Below are 15,520 nucleotides of genomic sequence, written 5' to 3'. Positions count from 1 at the left end.
CTCAAGAAAACAAGGAAGAAGAGGCTGTTGGTCTCACAAAACAAGACATCTGAAGACATCAGCTTGGTCTGTAGGAATTAATAAAGGACATGTATCACTACTTTAAGGACGAAATAACTAATCGCATCATTGTATAAAATATTACACAGATTCATCAATATAAAAACAAAAAAATAATCTTTAGCTGGATACCTATTTTTTTTAGTCAATGTTCAACAGTAAAAGATCAGTTACACATGATAAGAAATGCCATTTGGTCTTCATTACAACAGACAAATATACACATTTTAGCTCTTCATGCTAGATCAAAGTAAGAAATAGAAGTCTGCCTTGCTGATCTCATTCATTATTCACCAAATGCACAGCAGCAATTCTCTACCTGCTGTATATTGTTGGGATCAGAGGTAATGTTGGCTTGTGCAGTAGTGCTATTAAAGCAGCAGGGGTCACTGCTCTCAAAGGAAACTTTAAAAAATCTATATGCCATCTTATATTATTCCCTCGCTGTCCATGAATTTTGTGTATAAAACAAGCTGTAGGAAGTTTGTTGATGTTGAGATATTGTATCAATTTTTAAACAATTTCTGTTACTAAAAAGCACAACATTATCATTCTTTATAGAAGCCACTGTGAATCCCAGCTGATATAATGTGAGTTATTGTATTACAATGAATGTATTCTAGTTTTTATACTGTCTATAAGTAAGTATAGTACAGTATAGTAAGTATGCAGGTGTAACCCTATGTCTGATATTCTTCCTCTGTTCTTCATATGTGATATATGTTATTCCAATTTGGATATTAGGATTGGGATTCTCTTAGTGTTACTATCTAGTCATGACAAAAAGACAGTTTTACTAAGGTGAAGATTTTTTTGTCTGCAAGTTTTACTTAGAAAACAATAAAAAATAAACAAACTGTGCAGACATGTGCTCAAAATAAGAGGAAATGTGAATGTCAATACTATTACCGCCAAAAGTGGTTCTAAAATTGAAGATGACTTAATAACGTTTATTGCTCAGCACTTGTTCGGAGGTCCTCCCCGACACAGGGGCGCTATAACTCCATATCTCAGCGCAATCCTCCATGCCACATTTCTTTCCCTAGGATGGCAAAGTCAAAACCCGCCCCTTCTCTTCCTCTGATTGGCTGACCTTGATCTCTTCTTCACGGCTCTGACCAATCCCACTCCAGCGTATGGCGAGAGCATGACTTCACCGTCCTAGGAAAAAAACAAAAACAACCAACCACCAACATCTCCACGATGACCCACATTGAGGAGCTCAACTGACGAACCACTTCCGGGACAGTTCTTGTTATCAATGATTTTTTTCCACTTGTGTGAGACTTAAAAAAAACCCACACTATATTCTTGGTGTTTGTGTTTTTGTTCTCGTCAAAAAAAATGTCGTACAACTACGTGGTAACAGCCCAAAAGCCTACGGCAGTCAACGCCTGCATCACAGGTAAACACCTTAGTGGCGGTGATGGAGCCGCTGCATGCTAGCTGAGATCCCGCGCTGCAAGCCAAGATCTCCGGTGTTTCGGTCTAACTGGTGACCGTGTTAACTGGTGACTCTCACGTAGAAATGACTTTATAGTTTAATCACTTTTCATCTGTGTTTTAATATCTAAAGTGTCTTCCCATTTATGTAAGTTCAGAAGACTGATTCACCCTCTCGTAATGTATCCTAAAATGTGAGAAAGTCACCAGTTAACACGGTCACCAGTTAGACCGTAACACCGGACGGGCCTGTAATAGCAGCTAGCTTTTGTTATGCTAAGCCAAATGTTTACTTAGTAGATAACGTTAAAGGTATAGTTATATATTTGAAGCTGATGGCGCGGACGTCTTTTACTTGGTTTAATCATGTCTGTTTTAACTGCATTTAACTTAAACTACACCTTTTTTCTTTAAAAAAAGATTTAACGTTTGATGATGTTTATTGACTGCAGAGCTGAATGCGTCTGTCCTAACTTAGCTCACAAATCATATAATCATATCACATCACAGCCAGTCCAAACTGTGTGAATCATGGAGATAGAGTGACTTTGGAAATATGCGATTTTCTACCTCTTTGTAAACTGTTACGAAAGCTGGTGTCGTCGATAATATCTGTGAAGGGGCCACAAAATATTACATGACACATGACAAGTTGAAGCTGATACTGACACCAAAACTTCCACTATGATTTTTGCACATGTTTTACATTAATATAACTTAAAGAGATGCGATCATAATTTTTGAAGTATGTCTTAAATGCCCGAATGAACATTGACACAGGTTTTTCTTACTGTAAGCATCCCTCCTGTTCATATTGGATATTTGAAGATCCCTTCATAATGCACTTACAGTGTAAGTGGTGGAGGACAAAATCCATTGTCCTACTGTGTAAAATGTATTTAATTGTTTATCTGAAGCTAATATTAAGCTTCAGCCGTCTAAATGAGTCAAATCAAGTAGATATATTTCAAATTTACTGTCTTTTTAGTGGCAAAGTTCCTCTTTTTGTTACAATACTTCCACTACAGCTCAACAGGGAAACACAGAGACTGTTAATGTGGCTCCAGATAATCTTTTAAATGCATTCTTGCATAAAATTGCTGTGTGGACACACTGGATTTTGGCACATTCGAATGGGATCTTTTAACAGGTAGTATGAACAAGAGGAATGACTACAGCGACAAAAACCTGTTTCAGTGTTCATTTTGGCATGTGATTTTGTTTTAAGAGGGACTTGAAAAATTGTGAAACTGTGCTATAGTCTAGAGTTTGATGTCATGTGTCAGATGCACATGTTTCTGTCTAAACTTCCCTGTTCACTTTCATTTTCAATAATTTAACTTGTAATTGTGATACTATGATTGCCAGAGATATCATGGGTTGCTTTGTCTCTATTCATTCTCATATCAGTATGAAAATGCTTCTGTCAGCTTTCCTTCAACTTTAAAACATATGATAATGGCATAAATTTATATCTCAAATGTGTACAGACAGATATTACACAGACATAACAAAATCTGCAATCTTCATCATTTGCTGAATAACTGTTGAAATATCAAAGAAATGTGTACATGTGTCATCAAATTTGACTTTTTGTTTGACCAACAGTCAAACTACAGCTTCAAGGATTAATGTGATATTCAATTATTCTGGTGTCTTTAGTCCTCTGTCACAGTAAACTCAATAGCTGATAAAATGGGACATTTGAGGTTTCATGTTGGACCTTTCTGAAACAAAGATTAATGTACTTCATCATTTTCTAAAATTTTACAGACCAACAAACTATGCAGTTAATTTAGAAAATAATCAGAAGATTAATCCATGATGAAAATAATCATTTGTTGCAGCCCTACTAGTGACTGTTTATTACTATTTATAACCAGTAAAAGTTTGATCTTTTTACTTGATGATAAATGCCTCTCTGTAAATGATTCAGCACTTTGGCAAATAGATGATATTTCACCACCTTTCTCAATCATCTTTCCTACTGCTGCTCTCATCTAAATAACAGTGTAACTAACATATTGTAAATGTCGATGTGTCTACAGGCCACTTCACCTCTGCAGAGGACCTGAATTTGCTCATAGCTAAAAACACACGGTTGGAGATCTATGTTGTCACAGCAGAGGGGCTCAGGCCCGTCAAGGAAGTGGGCATGTATGGCAAGATCGCGGTCATGGAGCTCTTCAGGCCCAAGGTAGGTGTTGTGTGTATGTTTACAGTTGGTAACGGTGTGTAGGTTTTTCAAAGTGGGCTTTCTTTATGTTGGGCTGAAGTAGATTAGTTTCTTAGTGAATATCTTATAATGGACGTTATGTGTTATGTGGGACAGAATACACATCTCTTAATACTTACACAAACTAAAAAAGGGGGGGAAATGAGATAACCACTAACTGGTTTACACTTTAGAAGCAGGATGCTGCAGAGGAGCTCCCTGGAGCCCTGAGCTTTGTTAAATGTGTGCAGCACAGACTGAAACTTAATCTTGATAAAATAACACTAAAAGTAAATGGTGTGTGGGGAGCTAAAGTTATCACCAGAGCTTTTAAAAAACTGCCCTTAAATGCAACTTCAAACATCCATCAGAGTGATCACTACTACACCACTAACAGCCCGTAGTGATTGTTATAAATGAAAAGAAAGACAATCAATAATCCCAGAAGAATAGTTAACTTTCAACTGACTAGTGGATTCAGAGAGGTCATGTCTCCGTGTAGTTTGTAGTTTTAGAGCCAGTTTAATGAAACTAAAAAGGCCTCCGCATGTTTGTTCTGTGTTGACTTTACTTTCTTGTTTTTCTCTTATTTAGGGCGAAAGCAAGGACCTGCTGTTCATCCTCACATCCAAATATAACGCCTGCATCCTAGAATACAAACAGAACGGGGAGAGCATCGACATCATCACGCGCGCCCACGGCAATGTCCAGGTGGGTGAGACAACAATACAAACATGATGTATATTATATGTTGGTAAACGGAATATTTAAACAAAACAAAACAAATCTCCCGTACACTGTCAGTACTTCTTTCTGTCAGGTCTTCATCACCTTCATCGAACCCTTCACGTGTTTGAAATGCCTCATGATTGTAGCTTGACAGAATTGAAGATACTGAATAAATTTACCATAACTGCTGATAGTGTGAAGGAGCAGATTTTTTGTTTCTCTGCTTGTTTTGAACCGTTGCTGTATCAGCTAGGCATCTGTCTGTGAACAGTAAGGGTTGGTTAGGGTTTTTGGATGAATAATCATCAGTAATGTAGATATACTAATTTAAATGGGTTAAACAGCAAATAACACAAATAATAGATGAGTTTGAAGAGTCTGGTAAGTTCAGAAAATTACACCAGTTTACTGTAATGCAGCTTTTAAAACCAGAAAAACACTTGTGGCGTATCACAATATTACGATATCTAGTCTCATATCACATTATTGATATAATATCGATATATTGCCCAGACCTAGTGCACAGGTATACTAAGACCACTTTTTCTGCCAATTTTGATTCCTTTTTTATGGTTCATATGAAGAACAAGATGTATTTTGATCATCTTTTATCAATCTGGGTCAAATATGTTTGCTATAGTAAACCTTCTTTAATAGAGTTGTGAAGTGAGAGGGGCCTTTTTTTGTATTCACAGTTCAAATATTTCTTTAAACGATCTCTTCATTAACACTTAACACATGACCATCAGTTCAATTATTTCAACTTAATTCCTACAATTCCCATGAGCCTTCATGCCATTAGCTGCTGAATTCAGCGTGTTTCAGTGTTTCAGTCAAACACTCAACAAAAATGTGTATCAGCTGCACAAACATTTTTTTAAAAAGTTTTTAGTTTGTGTTTTCTTGTATGAAATATAACATTAGGTCAAATTAGACCCTGAGTATGTAAGGGTTAAAACCATCTTTAGCTTCTGTCCGCCATTAGAGGCGCATGTGACTAAACTTTAAGCTTGGTGATTGGCTGAAAATGCTTGCTGAAATGCACCCTGGGAGTCCTAGTTAACTTCCACCCCTAAATCTTTATGTGCAAAATCTTGCAGTCTTGTACATTCAACTTTTTTCCTAAATAACCGGATATTCTGATGCAGTTATATAAATTTCGTACCGATGATTTAACTGAGAGAGTTTCATTTTAAGCCATAGAAGGGCTCAAACTGAGTAACCTAACATTATCAAAGTGAAAATTAAAGTTCAGTTAGCCTGTCTAAACACTGTTTCACTGCTTTTTTTATGAGAAATGTTAATATAATATAATCAGACTAGGCAAGTGTACTTAAATCTAAACTTTTAGCACCCTTATTTTCTTTAATAGGGATTATATAAGCAACATTTGGGAGTTCTGATCTTATATTTTAAAGTATAAAAGCTGCAGATGGTTTTATAGCTACATTTTATTGAGCAGCAGTCTGACAACACACCAAATGTGATTTTTGTCTGCAATGTACCACAAACCTTCTGAAACCTCTTTTTCAGGATCGTATTGGGCGTCCATCAGAGACAGGTATTATTGGAATTGTAGACCCAGAATGCCGTATGATTGGCCTCCGGCTGTATGACGGGTTGTTCAAAGTGATCCCATTGGACCGAGACAACCGCGAGCTGAAGGCCTTCAACATTCGACTGGAGGAGCTGCAGGTCATCGATGTTCACTTTTTGTACGGTTGCCAGGCGCCGACTGTCTGCTTCATCTACCAGGTACTGTTGGAGGAGGGGTGCAGGGATGTGGGAGTGCTGATAAACAGAAATGTACATTACTGGATTTTGAAATATTGAAAATACATTTAAAGCCATATCTATTGAGTTGTATTCTAGATTCAAGATTCAAGAAGTTTATTGTCATATGCATAGTAAAAACACGGAGGTTCAGACAATGCAATGAAATTCTTACTTTGTTGCTCTCCTTACATACAACAATAACACATACACATTTAACAAACACATGATAAAAAGATGCAGACAGAGTTTTCAGTTTAATGTTTGGCTAAAATGTTAATTTATTAATGAAATAATGATCAGAAGATGTATTTAGGATGAAAAGAATTGTTAGCTGAACCTCAAATACAAATATTCCTGAAATGCTGTGTAGTAGTTTGATTTGTCTTATATTTATACACCCTTATTGTTGTATTATCTGAACTCACGAAATGTTTTTAAGTCTGATCTGGTGTCTTGTTGTGTCCTATCGTTTACTGCAGGACCCCCAAGGACGCCATGTGAAGACTTACGAGGTTTCTCTGAGGGAGAAGGAATTCAACAAAGGCCCTTGGAAGCAGGAGAATGTGGAGGCTGAGGCCTCTATGGTCATCCCAGGTAATTCAGTGCTCTGCAGTCAGTCATCTGCAAGGTGTTCATAAAACTCAGCCCAAGCTATTTTAAGTCAATCAAACATTATCGAAAGTGTCTGGCTCTCTCCAGCACCAAACAGGACGCAGCAAACCGGGGAGTTACTATGGTAACGGATGAAAAATTCCTCAAATACCATCACACCACACACACAATAGATGTTCAGTTTGTATCTGATCCATTAACAAGTATTTATTTTAGTTATTAATCTTAATTTTTGAAATGAAAGTCTTCTCCCACTAAAATAGTGCAGCTAATCAACAGAGCCTAGTAGACGAGTTGAGGTGGAAGAAACCCAAAATGTTAAGTTTGAAAAGAAATACAGCTTAATGAATTATATAGATGCTGATCTGACAAGAAGACTGTCGACATTTGACGCTTTTTAGCTTGTCTTCCTGAAGGTATGTGTTTTTGCAGACATGTAAAGAATTGTTAATATGTCATATTTCATAAAGGGAGTTTAACTTAATATTTTCCCTGCAGAGCAGAGGGAGGTTCAATTTAATTCAAAATGCTAATATATATTTTAACATTTTGTCACCACCACAGAAACACTAGGTAATTGCTCAAGTATGATAAGGTTGTCTAATGTTGACCTTCTTAGTTATTGGTTTAATTATTGGGCTTAATAATGTGTGTTTGTATTGATGAGTGACGGTGGCTGATCAGCCTAATTATTATAATTACCTCTAACGGCAGTATGCAGTAAACGGTTGCCCTCTGTGGCTTTTTAACTGCTTTCCCTAATTAAACATGATGTGCTTGATGGTCCCAATGAAACTTGAAAGCTCAGCATTCTTGTTGCCCTTTAGCTCCCCTCTTTATAAGTCACATTAACATTTATTCACCCAGAAAAAGCTAATATTTCTCTGTATAATATGACCTCCACTTCCTGTCAACTACTGTGTGTCTGCAGTGTATTTACTGGCTTTTCATACATGATTTGGGGCCAATTGGATGAGTTAAACCTGCGACTTTCTGCCTTTGTTCAGACTGCAGCTGTTTCTACTCTATTTCATGCAGTTTGTGGATTTTCACAACAGAAATCCTCCAACATCCAGCAGCTGAAAGAGCTGGTTCCAGATAGTTAATGTGTGACAGTGGTTTAAACTGTGTAGCTGTTTTAATTTTAAAAATACTTACTTTCCCACGCATCCTGGAAAAGTACAGGTACATGGTCACAAGTTTTGAAATGTGATTGTCTATTTTTTTGTTTGTTATTAATTGCAAGTAAAAGAAAGAATACATAATACCAGAAATACACATAATACATGCAGAACACAAAGATTAGGAAAAGAGAACAATAACTAACGAAAGAGGAACATGCCAGAGGAGCCAATGAAACACATAAGGGCTTGTAGGTTTTTTCAAAACAAACCACTAAACAAGCAAGGTGCAAAAATCCTGCAAGATCCGCAGTCTTTGCAAAATTATGACACATTGTCTTGAGATATGAGAGGGTGTCGGACTTAAGTCTTCCTGAAGTCATCTAGTGTCTGGTAGGCAAAACCCGATGCAACATTAGGCTGGGAAGTTCCCCTCCCTGGTTCACATCACCCCCACAGCAAACCTCGTACTCCTGAGGAAACACAGTAATTACAGCTTATATTACATGTCACTAAAACGATTAGTCAGTTAATCATTTTGCCAATCAGCAGAAAATAAAGCATGACAAATCGTATTTTCATCATCTGATTTTTACCTGTTGTAATATGTATTTTATCAGATTCTCCGCCCTGTAAAAAAAAAAAAAAATAATAATTTCTGGGTTTTCTTTCAAGTCAAACCTGATACTAATGAGTCCCATCCTGTAGCCAGTTGCTCAGGCTGTACATCCTCTGCTTGGAAATATTCCAATAAGTCAGCAGCTTGTGTGACAGAAATTAAGCATGGCAGATGTTCAGTTTATAAAAAATATTATAATCCACAACACAGCACATCCAAACAGAATACAACATTTATTAGTGTTTTTGATGCTCAGCTCTCCTCTCAGACCCTGTGTCCGGATCCTGTTTAATTCAACAAACACATTAGCTCCGTGGTGCAGAGAATACTGAAAGAAAGCAATTTAATTGATAACTTGAAATATGTCTATTACTGATAATGAAAATATTTGTTGAATCAAAGCTGTTTTAAAATGAAATGTACAAATAGTCTCTCTGTTTAATTGTATGTGTTTATTATTGACTGTGTTTCCTGTGTGCTTGTATTTAAGTCCCAGAGCCATTTGGTGGAGCTATAATCATAGGACAAGAGTCCATCACCTACCACAACGGGGACAAATATCTGGCCATTGCACCACCCACTATCAAGGTAATAACATACGATAATAGACAATAAAAGTGCTTTTTCCCATATTCTCCTTTCAAACTTTCATTTCATCATAAATTCTGGTATTTTAACAGAGCCATCATCCCAGCAGTATGTCTCAGTGCAGAACTGATTTACTTGTCTAGTAAAACAGCAAGAATAATGTTATTTTCACGATATGATAATGGTGTTACGGGAGCGTTTTTATTTTCCTGTCATCATTTGGAAGTAAAACACGATGGCTCTTCAGCTCATTTCATGTAAAACTAACATATAAATGTTTTGCTGAATTTGTGAAACGCCGGTGAACAAGTTTGGGTTAATGTGTCGTGAAATATGTTGAAGGCAGTTTTTTTGACTGTGCTGTGCTGATGACTTTAGCTCCCCATACACCATTGCTTTTAGTGTTATTTTATCAAGATTAACTTGCAGTCTGTACTGCTTCGCTCACATTTAACAAAGCTCAGGGCCCCAAGGAGCTCTTCAGCTGCCAGTATCCTGTTTCTATAATTAGAGAATGTTCTCTCACTCTGCTGATGCTCTTTGGTACCGTGGCCTCATAAATTTGGCAGAGAACTTGTCAGATTGTTCAGATATAGCAACGTCTTCATTAGTGATCTGCCCAAAATAACGCCTTTTGTGGGAATACTAACATAATGCAAAAGCAGCTCATAGTTAGATGTAGATAACAATTTAGGAGTGAGACATTTCTAACTGTAATGCCAGATTTCTCACATTTGAGTTGTTTTTTAGCTAATTTGTGCATTTGGGGACAGTTTTGCATTAAAGCTACTGGGTATTCAAACGTGAATGCATTTGTGTTTGTGGCCCTGCCATCAGGCAATTTAAATAAAAACTGTTGAGGGCTTACTCCCCCCGAGTTAGTTTTATCGCCTTTATTTTCCTGTTCAACACTCGTGAAAATATTTGTCTCAGATGGGGAAAGTTTATAATTAATCTTCTTTTACTTTTGTGTAGACGGCTGCAAGAGGATTGGCTTACTTGTCCTGGTGTTTGGAGTTAGAGCACAATGAAAGTTTTATATAGTTACAGCCACAATAACTAACAAAAATTGGATGGCTCAACCCTGTGGCCAGCAACAGAGGGTTGAGAATGCTGTACCCGAGAACAAGTTTGCCAAAACTGATTTTTTATTTACAAATATTGCTAAATTTGACCAAAACTCTCGGAGTCAGGAGGTCTGGCCAAAAAGAACAAAAGACAATGAAAGCTTTGTGCCAGCCCAGCAGCAGGCTGTAGGACCCAGAACTCTCCCCCGCCCAAACTATAATAAAATGCACAACCTAATCTAATGCAACAAAGCTACGAAAACTGAACTACCAGGCTCATGTCCTCAAAAGGAACAAAAGGAAACAAAACAACACAATGATAGATGAAGTCTCTCAGTTGGTTAGGGCTGCTTGCCAGGAGGAAGAGAGAGAGAGAGAGCTCCCTCTCCTCTAACCTCCCATATAGAGGGTAAGCTGTCCCGCCCACCAATCAGCTGCCTCATCAGGAACACCTGAAAGTAAAAAAAGGGAGAAAACAAAAAGGGAGGTGGAGCGCATAACAATAGCTTCATTAAACGGGTGTCAGAAAGAAGTGCTGTATATTGCAGCGCAGTAGGTAAACTCCACTGGTGCAAACAACACATAAACATCATGCAACTTAACATCCACACATTTTCATTTACTTTTTTGTTAAATTTTTTTCTTCACTATAAAGTACTGACACACTATTATTAGTCATACAGACAACAATGCAACACTCCCAGGTTGTCTTTTCTCAGTTATTACTCTTTTTCCACAAAGAGATGATACCTAATTTGCACCTAAATGTAAAATTAAAATTCAGCTGAAACATTGTCAGCAGTGTCAAGAAAATACAGAAGGATATCCTTTTTGATGTTTAACAGCATTTTTGGCAGCTAATTAATGAATTTCCACTGTTGAGCACAGATGTGGGGGGGGGGGATACGGAAGTCTGTTAAATGTTCTTCTGCTCATCTTATACATTTTCATACTGGTCTGTAGTGGACCAGCAGACTGACTGGTTTCAAATCTAACAAACGTATTACCTGTCCACAGTGGGTGCTAAGGGTTTGGGAAGCTTTTAAAAAATAAGAGTGAAAACCACAGTTTGACAAAAGATGTAAGCAATAGCACAGGCGGGAGGATTGTGAAAATGAGTTTTGTAAAGGTTCGATCAAGTGAGAAATTGACTCAGCTTGCACAGTAGACAACGACAATAACAAAACCTTCTGTTAAAAGGGGAAATAGAGCAGGCTCAGTCACACTACATGATTTTTATGCCAGTTCCAATCAAGACTACTATTCTTCTAACCAGCTGGCAGGCTTATCCTGAAGTCATAGTGGAGAAAGGAGACTGTGGCTCTTCCTGAAATTCCCGACCAAATCTCTAAAGATAATGCGTTGTCGTCATAGTGATTGAGAAAGTCCAACCAGTACCTAGTACGTTAGCCAGCTATCTTTGGGCTTAATGCAGGTTTTAATCAGTATCACGAAGCTGGCTCACTTTTTTTTCTTTTTTTTAACCAATATTTTATTAAGTTTTAAGTTTCAAACCAGACACAGAACAGTGAAACATACATGACAGCAATGTTAAGTATAAGCAGATCAGATATACATATATACAGAATGACAAAAGAGAAGAGAAAAAAAACCCAAAAGTATTACAACATTATATTGGACCTGACATGGATAGTTCTTGGAAAGTTCACAGTTTAGAAATTACACAAGGAACAGGGAGTATGCAGCCAAATAAATGAAACAAAATCAGTACCTGGGAAAGGCTGGCTCACTTTTAATTGAGATAAATCACGGCAACTTTCCTACAGGATCCTGACGTGGACAAAAGTCCTGATTTTACGATAAAGTAATAAGTAAAAGGAGCAATATATATATTTATAGTGAAGTGTCTAAATTAACCAGCGCACACTGAATTGCTATAGTGTGATTTTATAAGGAGCCAACTACTCGTTTCGCCTCAAAAAACCTGAAAAAGCTACAGGCACAACACGTTGTTCACTCCTAATAAAGTCACAGTAAAGTCAGTACAGTGTGCGGTGGTTCATTTAGACTTTTCACTTAAGATGTTCCTGTGACCGATCAGCCCCCGATCGACAATACTGGCTGAGCATGAGGAGTTCTCTTTACTGATGTATTTATAGGTAGAAACATTTTATTGTTCCAGGCTTTCTATTTCCACTTAAAACAGAGCTTCTAAGAAACAGATCGTTTACTTATCGTTTTAACACTAAACACATAGTGATGACTTTAGTTTGTATTTTATCCCGTAGTGACAGATAACAGTGTGGATGATTCACACTCTGATTCGATCACTGAAGCTCAGAATAACATGAGACAACTGTGTGATGATAACTGGAGATAAAAATGAAAGCTTGTCTTGTATTAGAAAAATAATCTACACACTGTTAATTGGTCATATGGCTGGTGTTTGGCTCAGTGAAGCAGCTCACCCAGAGAGAGCCAGACTAAGTTGAACTTGCTTTGTAGTACGGGCCACAGGGATGAAACCTGAGAGTGACCCTGATAACATCCACAGGTGGTTTAGATCAAGGTGTATGTATAAGACAAGCTATGTTTTACATCACCCACTCCTGTAGATGGATTGCATCAGAGTTTCCTAACTTTACTGTGCGGTTTTATTTGAGAAACATATCTAATATAATATGATGTAATATAATATGACATAATACATTTTTCAAACTACAAAAGTCAAAAAACCTCAAAAGTAGTGGCTAGTCAGTATCAGCCAATAGTTGCTTATCACAGATGAGGATATATCATTGTATAGGTCAGTTAATTCATCATGAGAAACTGCTCATCTTGTCCCAATTCTTTAATTACTAAATTAAAGGAATACTTATTTGCAATGTGCCCTTGTATAAACATTAAGCCTGTTTCTTCAAATTCAGCTATTAAAATTGGTATCAATCTCAAAAGTCTATTATCGATTTGGCTCTAATTGTTGCACTGAACAAAATTCTTCTATAATTAATACCCTCATGTTTCATGTGTGGTTTCAGATTGTGGTCTTTTTAAATGTGGAGCAGGTCAGTGTTTCCAAACAGCATGTGATTCCCTCCTTCACGTGTGAAGCTTCATTATCGTCCATTTGTCACTCAGCTAACTGACGGCACGGCATGTTAAATCTGTGCTCCTCTTGTTGGGATAAAAGACTCGGCAGTTTGAGTCAGATTCAAGCTGTACTTTGGGGGAAACTCGATCGTGTATGTTTTCTTAACGAAGAGAACAAAACAGACCTCCTGAAGACAAGTGTATTTGGCTCTGTTGGACGTTGTCATATAGATAATTCATGAAGTGAGAACAAAGATTTTTGGGGTAGTGATGTAATTTAAGAAGTTATTTTTTTTGGCTGTACCTCCAGTCTATTATATGACATATTTGTGTGTGGTCCACTCTTAATTACAGCAAAGCACCATCGTCTGTCACAACCGTGTGGACCCCAACGGCTCACGCTACCTGCTGGGAGACATGGAGGGACGTCTGTTCATGCTGCTGCTGGAGAAGGAGGAGTTGATGGACGGCACCGTGGCGCTCAAAGACCTGCATGTGGAGCTGCTCGGAGAGGTCCTTCATTAATCTTATTCTCTCTTTCTTTTTTATCTCTGTCTGCCTCTTCACTCTGTTTATCCACCTACTGTTTCTCTGGCATTTCTCCCATTGTCTTCCCTTCTCTCTCTCTACCTGGCTCGTTCACCCTGCCTGTTAGTTGTTGATTTTCCTCCAGCTGCCTTTTCCTCTCTGTGCCCCTTTGTTGCAATTGACTTTTTAATGGTTTACAGCTTTGACAGGGGCTAATGGATCAGGCCACACTTGTGAAGGAGATGAGAAAAATTATCCCACATCTTTGTTGCTTGCTTGCCAGGGTGTCACTTATCCCTTTGAAGTTGATTTATACAATGACTGTATGTCAATACCGTGCTCAAAGCTTAATCTCACGTTAAAGGCAGACAGCTTTTGGCTTGTGGCGCCTTCCTCTAATGACTTGCCAAGGAATTTAGAAAGGTAAAATGCTTTCTAGCCAGTCCACTGAGTGTTGCTGGAGCTGGATACAATCGAGGAAAATAGGACTGCTGAGCTGGAGACAGATTGCTTTGCAAATCGTTGTAAACTTTATAGTTTAGGACCAGTCTGCTCAGTCAACAGGCAGCAGCAGCAGCTCTGCATTAAAATGTCAGACAAAAAACAAAACAAAACAGTCTTTATGGTGCATCAATAATACCTTTGAGAGTGTCAGGTCATGTTCTCACTAATGCATTTGGAAACATTGTTTATATCAAACAGAGCTCTGCCTGTATTTAATTAAATTTGTTATTAACTATCTTCTTCTACCCCCTCTTTCATTTGGCAAACAACAAAATTGCGCATTAATGCAATCATCTGCCATCATCGTCATGACTTAATTTGTGTTTCAGTATAGCTGAACCGACTGTTCTGTTGTGCATGAGTGGGGCCCCAAATAATTGTTATTTTTTTATGGGTTTAGTATGTAGAAGGTCATAAATAATAAGTATCTTCCATCTGAAATCACCAGAGGGCTCCCAGTGATGTCTCATAATTGCTAAGTTTGTGTGTCCAACAGTAACAACAGACATAAAAGTATTCAGTTTACAATTGCAAACAAATACTACACTAAATAATTTAAAAGTTGTGTTTTAAAAAGAGAAATTTAATACATAATTTTGAACACTAACAAAAATAAAATATATAATCCATCTGTCCAAATCCACCCACTCACTCCAACCCCACGGGTATTAAGCCTCAACAAAAACATGGACAAAAAGTACCCAAAGAAATAAATAAGTAATTAACTTGATAAATGTAAAGGGAAAACTTCACTCCTCAGCATCAGGCAGGCAGAGCTTTTTAGAGCCGTCTTAGCAGAGTATATTAAATTCTTGGGCTGATACAGTTCAGTACCTCCAACCTCTAAATGTAGGGCGTTTCTATTTAATAATAATAGGTGCCGGGCCAGTAAAATAATGAAAGCCAAGACTATTTGCAATGGGCCAGAGTTGTTATTGTAGGAAAATTCCAAAATCCTGACAATAATTGCCTTGTCAGTGTTTCAGATATTTTAGTCCAGTCCTCCGATAATTGGGGACAGGACCAGAGGATCTGTAACAGACTGCATCTATCTCAGGAATCTTCGTGATTAGGAAACATTTTTTCTTTTCTTTTTGGACGCTAAATAGAAGCAGACAGAAGAGTGTACCCAGTTAAACATGTGGTGGTTTTACACAGATGATGAATCATTTTAAAGCATTATGCACACATGTAAAATCATGGCTTA

The 15,520-nt window shown here is 37.6% G+C and overlaps 1 protein-coding gene across 1 annotated transcript in view; it reads left to right on the top strand.

Moving 5' to 3' along the window:
- Positions 1-1,306: 1,306 nt before the first annotated feature.
- The window catches only part of ddb1 (damage-specific DNA binding protein 1), a 50,958-nt gene continuing 36,744 nt past the window's right edge, over positions 1,307-15,520 (top strand). The window contains exons 1-7 of the mRNA XM_062422113.1: positions 1,307-1,465; positions 3,552-3,700; positions 4,313-4,429; positions 5,981-6,202; positions 6,703-6,817; positions 9,066-9,163; positions 13,636-13,794. Of these exons, the coding sequence (XP_062278097.1) occupies positions 1,405-1,465; positions 3,552-3,700; positions 4,313-4,429; positions 5,981-6,202; positions 6,703-6,817; positions 9,066-9,163; positions 13,636-13,794 (921 nt within the window). The 5' untranslated portion in view covers positions 1,307-1,404. The remainder of the gene's footprint in view (positions 1,466-3,551; positions 3,701-4,312; positions 4,430-5,980; positions 6,203-6,702; positions 6,818-9,065; positions 9,164-13,635; positions 13,795-15,520) is intronic.

This window comes from Scomber scombrus, chromosome 1, assembly GCF_963691925.1.
Source record: "Scomber scombrus chromosome 1, fScoSco1.1, whole genome shotgun sequence".
Lineage (NCBI taxonomy): Eukaryota > Metazoa > Chordata > Actinopteri > Scombriformes > Scombridae > Scomber > Scomber scombrus.
The sequence above is the reverse complement of the archived record's forward strand: the minus strand, read 5'-3'. Positions and strand labels throughout refer to the sequence as shown.